General features: G+C 42.4%; 1 protein-coding gene across 1 annotated transcript in view; it reads right to left on the reverse strand.

Moving 5' to 3' along the window:
- Positions 1 to 1,974: 1,974 nt before the first annotated feature.
- Positions 1,975 to 13,746, reverse strand: part of LOC133153963 (GDNF family receptor alpha-2-like) — a 47,687-nt gene continuing 35,915 nt past the window's right edge. The window contains exons 5-8 of the mRNA XM_061278317.1: positions 13,447 to 13,559; positions 12,485 to 12,625; positions 8,460 to 8,602; positions 1,975 to 3,151 (exon numbers count right to left, since the gene is read on the reverse strand). Coding sequence (XP_061134301.1) covers positions 3,014 to 3,151; positions 8,460 to 8,602; positions 12,485 to 12,625; positions 13,447 to 13,559 — 535 coding nt within the window. The 3' untranslated portion in view covers positions 1,975 to 3,013. The remainder of the gene's footprint in view (positions 3,152 to 8,459; positions 8,603 to 12,484; positions 12,626 to 13,446; positions 13,560 to 13,746) is intronic.

The raw sequence follows: 13,746 nt of genomic DNA on the forward strand, positions 1-13,746 counted from the left end.
ACTGCCTGAGACCCGAAGCAGTAAACTTGGCCGGATTAGAGCGTCTTTTCATTTCCCACTGGAACTGACCACTGCAGTCAATAATGGCATTCTCCTCACAATTATTTATAACCTATTTCCACCGCAGAGCAAACACATTTGACTAAGTCCGCCTATACGGAATAATCGGATGTTCAGTTTGGACAAACATGATGTATTGCTTTTAGCTGCCAGTGTTCGCTCTGATGGAATCCAGGCGAGCAAAAAGAACATTTCCATGGGAGGTATTGGGCCCCAGGACAATTTACGAGGTGGTTTACATTTGGCAGAATGTTTGCTTTGGCAAGAGATCTACTTCACCGTGCTCCAGCGGAAGCTCTGTTTACTAATATTTACTCCATTTTGCACAAAGCGACAGCGCTGTGAACGTGTTCCTTGCGATGCCTTTGTGATTCCTTCCCAACCACTGCATACTTTATGACAGCAGTTCAGTCCTAATGTTTATAAAATACCACTATTTAACAGTTGGCCAATGTTCAAATGGCAATCAGGTGGCACAATCTGGTGTTTGTGCGGCCCGTGCAACTTCCCTCCCCACGCAACTTGCACTGTGTTGACTTCAAAAAGCAAATTCTTCTTAAGCCGCCATCAAATGATGAAGTTGAAAGCGCCTTGCAAACAGATGCGCATCGCATTGCCAGCCCACAAGCCAGCGTTCCATCCTTGTGAGGAAGCGTGGCCGTTGGACGAGCGAGCGAGCGGCATCATTAGTCGCTGTCGTGAGATGAGAGCGGCCGCGACGGAGCCGTTACATGGCTTGAAAAAGCAGTTGTTTCCTCCGATGCGTTTTAACCCTCCGTCTGCAAGTATGTTCCTTTCCAGACCATTATTAGGAGAACTTTGTGTGAAAAATGCAAATTTGTTATTTGGCAGTACTGGAAATACAGTGACAGTTTGTCGGGAAAAAAAAAGCCCTTAATGTATTTGCAATTAGCGCAAAATACAAGATTTTGGGATCCTTTGTTTTTATCAGTTCTGTTCTGATGTTCTATGAAAATCTTAACTATCTCTAACCTAGACAATCGCAATAGCTAAGGTAAATAGTGACGAGCCGAGTCCGGCTACGATATCCGTGGCTGAATTGTGCTTCCCCCTTGTGGCCAATATGTACACATACTGAGCAGCACAATGTCCACTGAATTGGGCCAAAAATGTTATTACATTCCCTAATTGTTGTCGTTCTATATTTTTTGAAAGGAAAAAAAAAAATCAAATTGTCAAAAATAGACGGTATGGTTGAACAAGATTCACACCCAGAACAAGAGGAACCTCGCACACGAGGAAAGTTACTAAATTTTAGCTTTGACACAATTTTGAGTACTGGAGGTCTGTCTACTTTGGCTGTCGACAAAATCAAAACAATAAAACATGAGAAAAAACAGACAAGCCTTTTTCTAATATCCAATCTTTATATGCAGCTAAGCTCAGTAGCAACTACACTTGGCAACTTTAGCATACAGATAAACAGTCCATCAAACTGAGCGGAGAGAGAGAGAGAAAAAAAAAAAGCTTTACTGCAAAATACCTTACGACTCTTATCAATAAAATTCAGCACAAACATCAGATTTAACTGGACAGTGAAAAATAGCTTTCCTTCATTTTTCAAAGCAAGATTTTTTTTTTTTGTCTTGCCTTCTCATTGTAATTGATGACTTCTTCCTCCAGGCATGTATGGTGGATTTTAAAAAGTCTACACACCCCTGCACAAATGCCAGGCTTTTGTAATATAGGAAAAATGGCAAATCAATGATAAATAAATAAAAATAAGCAAGTGAAATGTCGTTGCAAATATGTGCACACCCTTTCATAACCTTTTCATGTGTTTGGGAGATATTTTTGGATTGACACAAAGGTTGAAATTGTTGGCCTGAATTGCAAAATGTAAAATTTTCTCTACAATCCGTTGCTGTGCAATTTACACGTTAGGATGCCATACATGGTGGAATTTATTTATTTTTTAAATGTATTTGGGCTTTTTTTTTTTTCTTACAAATATCACAAAAGCCTGCCATTGAGCAGGGGTGTGTCGACTTTTTCTACCCACAGCCACACCACCCACGGTGTTGATTGTCTCAACAAACACGTCAAATCACTCACACGTCGGGCTTTCTAAGCAGACATAGTTCATTTAATCTCATTCCTGTATACATTCTTTGTCATCATTCCTTCTTTCGACACATTAAAACGCAGATAATGAAGGCTTTTACATGAGTAACAAATCCATTTCAAAGTCAACACACGGTCATCATAGTTTGACGGTACTGCAGATACCATTTTGGCTGAGATAAAGAAAGCAAGGTGTTCATTTTCCTGTTTTTTTTGTTTTCCATTAAATACATAGAGACAGATATTCATATGTGCTATGTACTGCCATGGTGGTTAACAGCAAGATCTCAAATGAGCAAAGAACCATTAACAACGTTTGTCAAGCAGCACTGGGGCACTCAAAATGATGTCTTCTTTTTTTTTGTTTGTTTGTTCTTATGATCACAAATACTATACGAACAATTAGAACACTGAGTAGCTTTAACAGATTACAGTTTACAATGAACACGCTGTAATCGTCATCCCCGGGCCCCCCCTCAAGTCACTGAGCCAAAGACGATAAAAACCAGGCCGATGGCCGAGATTTCCTTCCAAACCTTCTCGGTGACCGTTTTCTCTTTGTCAGTCTGATCATCACGGACGGCTCCCTCCTTCACCGAGAGGGAGGGAGGGAGATGGCCCTCCTGCTAGCAGGGTCCTTTTGTAGCCATCCATGTGGTCCATGGTAGGATGACACCAAATGAAAGTCAAGCATTTAACTTCAACATTCCATTATTATTATTTTTTTTAATTCTTTCGTTCAAAGTTGTTTTTTCATGTCGAATGTCCAGCGAATGCCGCCGCCTTAATATCAGTCCGAGAAATAACACCTTCTGCTTTTGGGGATCAGCTTGTGGGAGGGTGACCTCTTTTCCCCCTCCTGGCACTTCTATAAGGCATGGTGAGCCCGGAGCAGCGCCAAAGCCAGGCCGGGAAGCAGAGCCCAGACGTTGGCACGCACGCAGGCGCACTCATCCCTTGGCAGGCCCTGAGGTTGGTCGGGCCCGTCGTCTCTCTGTTCGGGATACTGAGGGAGAGATGCAGAGAGTTAGACGTGTAAAGGTTAGACGTGACTCATACGCTCGCTCTCACGTCGTGGCATTTGATTCGGGGCGGGAGGGAGGTGACGCCGGCCGGGCCGGGCTGCTGTCCGAGCGCAAGAAGGGAAAATGATGAGTCAGAAAGTGGCCGATCTTTAACGCATGGGAGGATTCACTTTGGCACGAATGGGAAATCTTCACTGGAGCAAAATGTGTTGTTACGTGTTTAGTTGTAGCCGGCGCCGCTTTGTGTGTCGCCTCTTTCAGGTCGAGCCAACACGTTCTTTTTGTTGTTGTTGTGTGTGTGTGTTTTTTTAAGCTATCATTGCGGAGTTTATTTACAAGAAAAACACACTGCAAGGCAAAGCTAGTGAAGCTAGCATCGCCTGGGGGATTGGCTTCAATATTTCATTAGGCATACATTACCGTGGGAAGAGGTCAGAACGACATCATTAAAAAGCAACTCGTCAGATGTGGTTTGACGACAAAAAATAACTTTTTTTTTTCTTCTTCGTGTGCAAAATGAGAGAAATGTGCCACGCTGGTCGCATTATAGCAAAGCAATGAGACGACATCAGAGCAAATAATAAAATGGCCTCCAGAGTTGCAATGTTATTGCTACACACAACAATAGCCTTATTATGTTTTTATTCTTCGAGAACAATCGTTGGCATTTGGAGAACTTTTCTCATTTTCTTGGCTTCTCGTAGCAGAAGAGCAAAACAGTTTGCCTTCAAGTTCAAACAGTCACGCTCAGTTTGTCGTTCGCGGTGCTTCGCAGCAATACGGAAACACATCATAAGGAACATGAAACATTTTGCACTCGCCAGTCCCCTAATCTCCTCCGATGTAACCTTTGCAGAAATCGCACTTGATGCCATTTTCCCGGAAAGGAGACGTTATCTCCCCGCGAGGCGTTTTTAATGGAATGAGTTTTAAGAAGAATATTAATAATAAAAAAAATGGTGTTGAATGATGATTACAGGTGAAAGGCATTTTTCTGTCCTAGAAAAGATAGACAGCCTGTCGCGTGAATGTAAATGCTTAACCAAACGCTGCCAAAAAAAATGAAGAGGATAAAAAAAAAAAACGCCCTGGCGAGCTTTGACAATGCAGCAGACACATCTGCAACTAAAAGCCAATTAATTAGCAGGGGCAGCGATGCGTGGCGCCAGCCTGTTGACATGAGTCCAGATCTGTGGCTGCGGCCAAAAGCCACACATGCACGGAAGCCTTTGAGAAGGCGTAAACACACCGCCACATTTACACACCGTGACCGAGCACACAATGTCCAAAGTTGTTTACTCCAGCCCTCGCGCCAACATGCACACGGCCGCAGCTCTCCAGATTTAAGCCCGCCTCATAAAATGTTGACAAAAGCGTGGACGTCTTGTCACTGAGCAGGTTTGTACAAATAGATGTTATTCATCACAATGTTAGCATTGCGATAGTTTTCTTTGCATCTGTCCAAGATTGATTGAATTCAATTGAGCTGAAAAAGTCTACACACCCCTGTTGAAATGCCAGCCACAAAATAGGAAACCTTGGCAATCGTCTTCTGTCCAATTGGTTGTTTTTTTCTCCGTTGCGGTGGTTTTATCTCAAATCAGTGTTACAAAATACGTAGGTCCAGAGAAAATGTATTTTTATTTATTTATTTATTTATTTATTTATTTATTTATTTATTTATTTATTTATTTATTTATTTATTTATTTATTTATTTATTTATTTATTTATTTATTTATTTATTTATTTATTTATTTATTTATTCAAAAAAATAAATATACAGAATATAACAAGAAATGAAGCCTACCAACTGAGCAAAATTTATTTATTTATTTATTTATTTATTTATTTATTTATTTATTTATTTATTTATTTATTTATTTATTTATTTATTTATTTATTTATTTATTTATTTATTTATTTATTTATTTATTTATTTATTCAAAAAAAAGAAATATACAGAATATAACAAGAAATGAAGCCTACCAACTGAGCAAAATTTGCCTTTTTTTCCCCCCAAGCTGTAGCAATTTAAAAATGACATTCTCCTACATTGTAGTGTCGACTTGAATTTCATTAACTTATTCAAGCCCACTTTTAATTTCAAAAACACTTTAGTTTTTAAAATGGCCTCCTTTAACTAGTTGCCTCTCCAGAAAACCTGGTCAAATGAGCGCATTACCACTCCCCCCACCCCCTGAGACTTCCAAAGGGCCGAGCTTTCCGCCCACATGTTTACTCACTGGGCACAGGATAAAGCCCACAGTCCCAAGTGGAAGTGACGTGCGGAATAATTATGCATCTAAATGAGCTGCTGAGAGCTCACTATGACTGACCCGAGTGGGCTGAGTCACATACACTTTCTGCACTCCTCACTGACCGCACCTCATATCATAGCTTGTTATTTGACATGCTCATACATTAAATTCATGCATCAATCCGTACATGAATTTGCTCCTCCAGCCATACATGCTTGCATACACAAGTTCGGGTATTGATCTCTAGTTGACCTCCAGCTCATCGGGAACAATTCTCAAGCTGACACTGTTTGTTGTTTTGTCTTTATCGGGCATTAAAGAAAAGTTGCCCATATATTGAAAACGTATGTATATTTATTTGTATGTAATGTAAATAATTTGGAAAGACGATGTGAGAAATGCCTAAATACCGTATTTTCCGGCCTATAAGGCGCACCGGACTATAAAGCGCACCTTCAATGAATGGCCCATTTTAAAACTTTATCCTTATATAAGGCGCACCGGACTATAAGGCGCACCATTAATGCATCATGTCAGATTTTTAATCCAAATCATTCTCCATTTTATCTTTTTTATTTCAACTTCAGACAGAACAAATTACTTTATAATCATAAAATAATGATCCATAGTCTTTTTGAGTCATGATTCATAGTCTTCAGCGGGCCACTTATGATTGATTTCATGACACAATGCTTTGGGCCAGTTTAAATTTAGGAATTTGGTCCATATATAAGGCGCACCGGACTATAAGGCGCACTGTTGGTTTTTGAGAAAATTTTAGGTTTTTAGGTGCGCCTTATAGGGCGGAAAATACGGTATAAGCTGTCAGTCAAGTTTCAGGAATGTGTCACCATGACAACGAGGCTGCTCACAGTGAGCATCTGACAGTTCCTGCCTGCGTTCCACTGAATGCCATTCAAGTTTTATTAGGATGACCAAAACAACCTATCTAATGGCGGCCTCGGTCTTTTGCACGGTAACGTACATCAACCCAACAAAGCATCCACGCATGGCTGCATCAAAAACCCCCAAAACAACCGATGCCGATTCATTCAAGCGTGCGCGCGTCCGTCGCCTTGCGTTCGCTCGGAAGTCCTTTACCATCTGCCGACAGGAGCCAAACGAGGTTCTCCCAATTTATCTGTCATCCGAGTCTGACAAGTTTTAATTGGCCGGCGAAGAACGCGGGGCCGACCAAAATGTCCCCGTAGCTCCCTCACTAATTATCGACTTCCTGCTTGAGTAATCACACGTCTCATTGTTTCCTAATTACCATTTTTACAATAAATTAAACGCCGCGCCGCTGTTAGACAGGCGCAGATCCGTGCATCAATACTGTCATGTCGACACAAATCCTCGGGAGAAAACAACGCCACCCCCAGATCCACCCATCCGCACACATTTTTCACCATTGCAGCTCATTATTGTTATTTTTTTTTATTTTTTATTTATTTATTTGTTATTACAGCCGTAGTTCAGGTTCAAATGTCTTCGCAAATATGCGGCGGCGTTCAGTGACTGTGAAGGCCCTCCGAAAGACTCCAAATAGATCATCTTGATGGCTATTCATTCGGCGTGCGAAATGGTATTCATAACCGGATTGACTCTTGGAACCGCACCAAAATAAAATCACAGTCAGCAGCACGGCTAAGTCTCATTTAGACAAGATTTGTAAACGGGTTTCCTGAAAAGGTGAGAAAACATCATTAGTCTTAAAGTAGGGGAGGTGGTGGGGGGGGGGGGTTGACGTAGCCGAATGCACAGCATGACATATTTCTTCCCTCTACCAGAGAGACGGAGGGGGAGTTTTTGGCAGAACGCTCCTGTCATTTCTGTCACACTTTATTTGAATGGAAACTGGTGCATCGTTCTATTAAAAGACAAACATTTTCTTTTTTCATGGCAGCAGCACACGTCGAACCCAGTTCCACTCGACTTGACTGCCGTGTTCCGAGGAGACGCTATTCAGTGGGGAAAGAGGCCCTGGGCCAGCATTTGAGAATCTCTAATCCAGATTAAAACCCCCACCTTCCATTTTCTTTTACCGTTTGAGTCTGCGCGGGAGAAAGAAATGATTTCAACAGATGTCATCAGCCGGGGTGTAGCACAAACTGTCTTATCGTGAAATGTTGGGATCTGATGTGCCAATTGCTTTAAGAGGCATAAAGATTGAATTCCATGTGAATTTGGACGGCGCGCTCGGCGCGCTCGGCTTTACCGCCGCAAAATCCTCCTTTCATGGTTGCCGAGTTGAGGGGTGATTTTGTGGTTCTTCAAGTAATAGGCCTATTTCGACAAATGTATGCAAAGACTACTTGACAAACCTTTATTTCACCCAAAGATAAACTCTGCACAATACAGACTGCATGTAAATGTGATGCTCAAAAAATGGTCGTGCTGTCGTACGGAACTGCCAAACATTTTTGACGGGTGAATATTTTTTAATAGTCATTTTGATACTTTTGTTATGATGTCAGCAATGCATTTTTCCAATCAGCATTTTTTCCCACAAAGCCACGGGGTATTGACATATGCACGTGAATACCTCATGGTATCACGGAAACCAATGCCAAATGGAGAAAATGACAAAATATGAAAAAACAATCTTTTAATACATCAGTTTAGAACATATTAATATAATGTAGGACATACCGTAATTTTCGGACTATAAATCGCACCGGAGTATAAGTTGCACCAGTCATAAAATGCCCCAAAAAGGGAAAAAAAAACCATATATGTATATAAGTCGCTCCTGAGTATAAGTCGCCCCCCCCCCCCCCCACCCAAACTATGAAAGAAAACCGCGACTTATAGTCCGAAAATTACGGTATATTTTTTTTATTTGTGCATGTGCAGTTAATACTACTGCTAAGATTTTAGTATTGAGTATATTTGAACTTACTTTCAAATATGATTAAACATACTCGCAGATCATGCTGATGACGTAATACGTCATCTAATTGCAACAAACGTATTAGCTCGTCCGAAATGCTCCAGATTGGTAGCTCCAAGCTTTGGTCCTTTCATTACCTTAACAACGGTCACAAAGTGAGGCTCTGTGATTGCCACCAACCGATCCGTCCCAGTCTTCACCGTGGCTGAGGGTTCGGGGACAGACGTGTTCTTGCTCACCGTGTAATCCAGACCGTACCCGAAGGCCTGGATGGCGTTTCCTGTAAAACAAGAAAACGGTTAACGCGAGCCAACAGCTCGGTCGCCCGCTTGATTTTGGCAAGCGTGCTGACGGCGTAGCGACGAAGACGACGGCGAGCCAAAACGTTTTGATACGTCAGTGGGATTAAGAGATGTATGCCAAACTAATCAAAAGCAATCTGAGATTTGTCTTTTAAAACCCGTCGTCGGGGAGGCGGAAAAGCGGCGCTGGCTGGCTGGCTGGCCTGCGTTCAATCATCAACGATGCGGCCTCCTTATGTAAGTGCTCATGTAGTCAGTTTAACTTTCCGCAAAGAAAATCCTCAAGGATTCAATAGACACGCTCATCAAATCTTTGCTTCGTGTCCTCCGCTCAATAAGGAAGCGTCAATGGCGGACACAATTGCGCCCACACTCGGAGATGATGAACCCCAATTTGTTTGGCGATCACTGCGCGCGCGGAGAAATGGAATCTTTTTAAAACAAGCCAATCAGTCGGTTCAAACGGGGCAGCATTAGCCCGTGAATACATATGAGGCGCTTTCTCCTTCGCCTTCGGTGTATTTGTTGTGCCTAAGCACATGTGCGAGCCTCTGCAAAAATGTGATAAACCCCCGTTCACTCAGCTTTTCCGACACGTGGCGAAATCACGCCGCCGTACCTTTTCGCTCCTCAGCCGTTTAAAACGTCACGCTTGTGTGGCTTTGCGGAGAGACGCTATATAATTGCTTGGCAAACACCTCCGTTTTAAGGTCAGATGACTTTGAAAAGATTTGAGAACGCTCATCGCCTTCAAAACAAAAGGCAAAACGGTCTAATCCCGCCGGACGCAAACATTTCGAGTTCTTGGTGTTTACACCTACGCAAGACTGTGCGGGGATTTTGGATGTAGGAGAGGACGGGGACTGAGATTCTATTGTCAGAGTCGATTTGCCATTTTTTTTTTCGCGATCGTGGCTACTCAACGTTACAGAGAGAAAAATCGGCCACATCTGTGCAACAGGCGTAGGATGCGAGAAAACTCGGATCATTTTTTAACGGGCTTCACCCTGCATGAAAACCCCACGCTGTAAAAAGGGTGCTGCTTAATAATCAACACAATATGTAGCTATTTCCATGTGTTTTTGAACATCGACTGAAAATCGCTCCTTCCAGCGCTTCTCGGGCTCCTAAATGTCCATTAGAACATGCAACTAAGTTGCTAACGTGATTCTTAGATTGAATCGATCGGGCTTATACCATTTGTCTGTCTGCCTTGTTGAATTGGAGATATTATTTCAGGAATACCGTTTTTTTTCCATGTATAATGTGCAAAATTTAACTAATTTATTGTCCTAAAATCTGGGGTGCGCATTATACATGGGTACAAAAAAAACATTTTTTTTTTTAAATCCGGATATCATACGGAGGCTGCCATTACAGATGCACTTTCTTCTCTGGTGTTCACTTCAAACACGCTCCATACCAACACAATGCTCTCGTATCAGACGCTTGCTCGATCACCTGCTCGTTTGCTGTCACAATGTACCCTGCACAAATCCGAAACATTTCTTTGCTATCGAGTTTGCTAGCGCATGCGTCGTGATACTGACGGGCAGAATAACATCCGGTTGTTCCCAAAGATGATCTTTTTTCTGAAATCATTTTACGTTTACAGACTTAAGTAGGAGTCAAAATTTGAATGCGTATTATACATGGGTACAGGCTTTTTTTCCAGCATCAACATGCCATTTTTAGGGTGCGCATTATACATGGAAAAAAACGGTAATTCTAATTGTAACTGACTGAGAAATGCAAACACTGCCATTTTGAAAATGAACATTTGCCCACTTTTTTGTTACCGGGGCTTTTTGTCACCTTAAAGCACAGGTGTCAAACTCAAGGCCCGGGGGCCAGATACGGCCCGCCGTGGTCCGCGAAGACAAATTGTGTATCAAATCCGTGTGTCATTACTAGAATTGCAAATTGTCTTCACTTTTAATAATCCCTTTTTTGTTTTTTAAATATTTGACCAGCATCTGATTTGAAAACGAGTTACTCGTCAGTTTGTTTTGTAGCTTTTACTGGATATAATATGAGGTGCTCATACATTTATTCGGGTTGACAGTCGTAGTGGCCCTCTGAAAGAAGCTATGACTATAACGCGGCCGGAAAAAAAAAGGAGTTTGACACCCCTGCCTTAAAGTAAGAAAGTAGATGGAACTGTCTGAAAACCGGGTGGGTTTATGCCCCGCCCCCTTTGCACGTGAACAGTAGCACACTTATAATTACCTCTAAATGGTAGCCAATTATAGTACATTTGGATTCTAGATAACGACAGTCCGTAACCTTTAGCCGCCACCTCCATTGCTTGTCTCCAGTTTCAACAGTACATTTGTATGTACTCCGTTCTTGGAGTGTGGTTGCAATAGCAAAGGCAGCATTGTGTACTCTCTCCTCAAGTTTATCGCTGGTTCCGCTCGACGGTGGGGGTGAGGAGCGCTTGCTGCATTTTAAGGGTTATTTTTCAAGACGCCTCCTCAGCTCCGAGCCTCATCCCTCATCCTGCACATTCAGCTAAATGGGAACCCCTGCAATCTATTGAAATGGTCTGAAAGCATTTATCCACACGGCGGAACATGTTGAAGGTGTCGTGTCGCAGCCACTACGCCGAGCGCCGCCGTATCAAGGGAGGATTTTCTGCTTGTGACTGAAAGCGAAGGGAGGATGTTTGAGCGAGCCACCTTGTCGAGCTGCGGCCGCTGTCGTCTCGAGCGTGAGATGTACAGAAGATATGTATTCTTTAATTCTGTGGCGGATTTTGGTGACACTGACAGATTGCCGGTGAAAATGACATGCAAATGGTTTCTTTTGTGTTAAGGTCTGGGCAGATGTGGCCCCAGGGAAGGATGAGCGGAGAAAAGAAATGACTTCTTTCTGACAAACTTAATTCACTAATTCCAACTTAATAAGCTGGCAAAGAGATGTCTGTTGAAGTTGAATGAATATGTCGAGCTGACAACTTTTATTACAACTTGACATTACATGAATCCTTGCCGTTTTTTTCACTTAGCTCTTCTGAATTTCTCCAATAGCAGTCTCTGACAAACACCAACTAGTCCTCAGACGCATATTGTACTCGACTAAATAAACGCACTCACGGTTCTGGAAGTACATAAGGAAGTAGCACCCATGACAAATCGTGCCTGCTACCAGCATTTAAATTGGGGGCACTTTTGAAAAATGGGGTGAAACTGCAGTACTTGGAGAAAACCTACGCAGGCACTGGGACAACATGCAAACTCCACAGAGATGTTCCAGGACTGGTGTCACGAATTGGAATTCTAAATCCCCTGCATTATTATTTGAATTACCATAATTTTCGGACTATAAATCGCGTTTTTTTTTTCATAGTTTGGGTGGGGGGGCGACTTATACTCAGGAGCGATTTACACTACCGTTCAAAAGTTTGGGGTCACAAAATTGTTTGGGTGACCCCAAACTTTTGAACGGTAGTGTATATATTTATTTAGATAATTATTTATAGATTATATATATATATATAATCTTCTGTGTAAAAAATCTTATAATATATATGTATACTAATATTCATAGATTATATATAATCTTATACAAATATAAGATATAATTTATAATATTTCATTCATAATATTTTATTATAATAATATTTACACTACCGTTCAAAAGTTTGGGGTCAGCCAAACAATTTTGTGACCCCAAACTTTTGAACGGTAGTGTATATACATATTTATGTTTTTTTTCACTTTTTGGGGCATTTTATGGCTGGTGCGACTTATACTCCGGTGCGATTCATAGTCCGAAAATTACGGTATTTTAATCAATCTGAAGTCTTAACTCCTATTTCCAAGGGTTAGGCTTCGATTCCAAAACATGTGACTCACTCAGGCAAGTGTTGTCAGTGAAGCTCTGCAGGAAGTTGGTGCACTCCTCTTCCTGGTTTCCGCTGCCTTTGCAAGTGCACCAGGGCGAGATGGTCCACTGACTGAAGCTGCTGTCCACATAGTTGGGTGTCATGTCCGTTCCTTCGGATGCACACACAAACGCATCCACGCATTAGGGTGAACATCGACGGCCCTCACGGACAATAATGTCCCGCGTTTATTGCAAATGTTAATAGAAAACACTGCAATTGCATTGTCCTGTTTGAGTTTTCATGGGCGCTTGTAATACTTCATTTCCCACGTAAAGAGGCCATAATGCTTCGGAATATTTTCCGCGCTTCGGGAATTGCGCGCCGCTGGACGACAACAGCGCTGCGGCGAAACACTTTGCTTTTGAAAGGTCTGTCAGCAGGAGTCAGCCATGTCATCCACTTTGTGTGAGCAGCGTGACTTATCTCCTCGCCGTGCGCAATCTCTGCACCCGTGCAACTTGTGTGCAGAAAGAAATTCCAATTTTGCACCGCGTATAATCTTCGACAAGCCGCCGGACGTCATCGCCGAGGTGCCGTTATCAAACTATGTATGCGTTAGCTTGTGCACGTTGTTGGAGCAACATTTAATAGGAGCAAACAGATGGTCATCAAGTCTTTTAATTAAGTAAACACTCTCTCTGTGCCTCCCTAATTACTTCTCGTAGTAAACTGATGGCCAGGCCGCTGGGGGAGATACGGTAGCCGCCGGGGAAAAGCTGACAGTCTCCTCCTCCGCCTGCTCCACAGGATAAAAGAAAAAAAAGCAAGACGAGAGCACCGCAGCAGCGTTTCTTCCTCTCTCGACCACAAACCATCTCCTGTAATCTCTCAGCGCTGCTGACATTTGTGAAAAACATTGTGAGATCTCCTCGTGGGTCGTTTCTTTTCTCTCGTTCAGACACGCTCTCGGTCCATCGCGGCGGTACTGACCAATGAGCCTTGTGTAGGAGGCCAGGCAGGCTTGGTGATTGTCTTGGTTGGGACAGGTGCTCACTGTGGGTGGGATGCTGCGGCAGTTTGCATTGAAATCAGCAAGCCTGGACCTGCACAAAACAGAAAATGGACAGATGCAAAAAGCAAAGTGGTGACAAGAGGTCACAAAACACAAATAGAAGTCATCAAATCAATTTTGCCAGTTAACCAGACAAAGAAAAATTCAAATGAGTGTTTGACAAATGCACACCGCTATGAAGACTGATTTTTTTCACTGACACTTGAGCTATCAAATAA

Source organism: Syngnathus typhle, linkage group LG5 (assembly GCF_033458585.1).
Source record: "Syngnathus typhle isolate RoL2023-S1 ecotype Sweden linkage group LG5, RoL_Styp_1.0, whole genome shotgun sequence".
NCBI lineage: Eukaryota > Metazoa > Chordata > Actinopteri > Syngnathiformes > Syngnathidae > Syngnathus > Syngnathus typhle.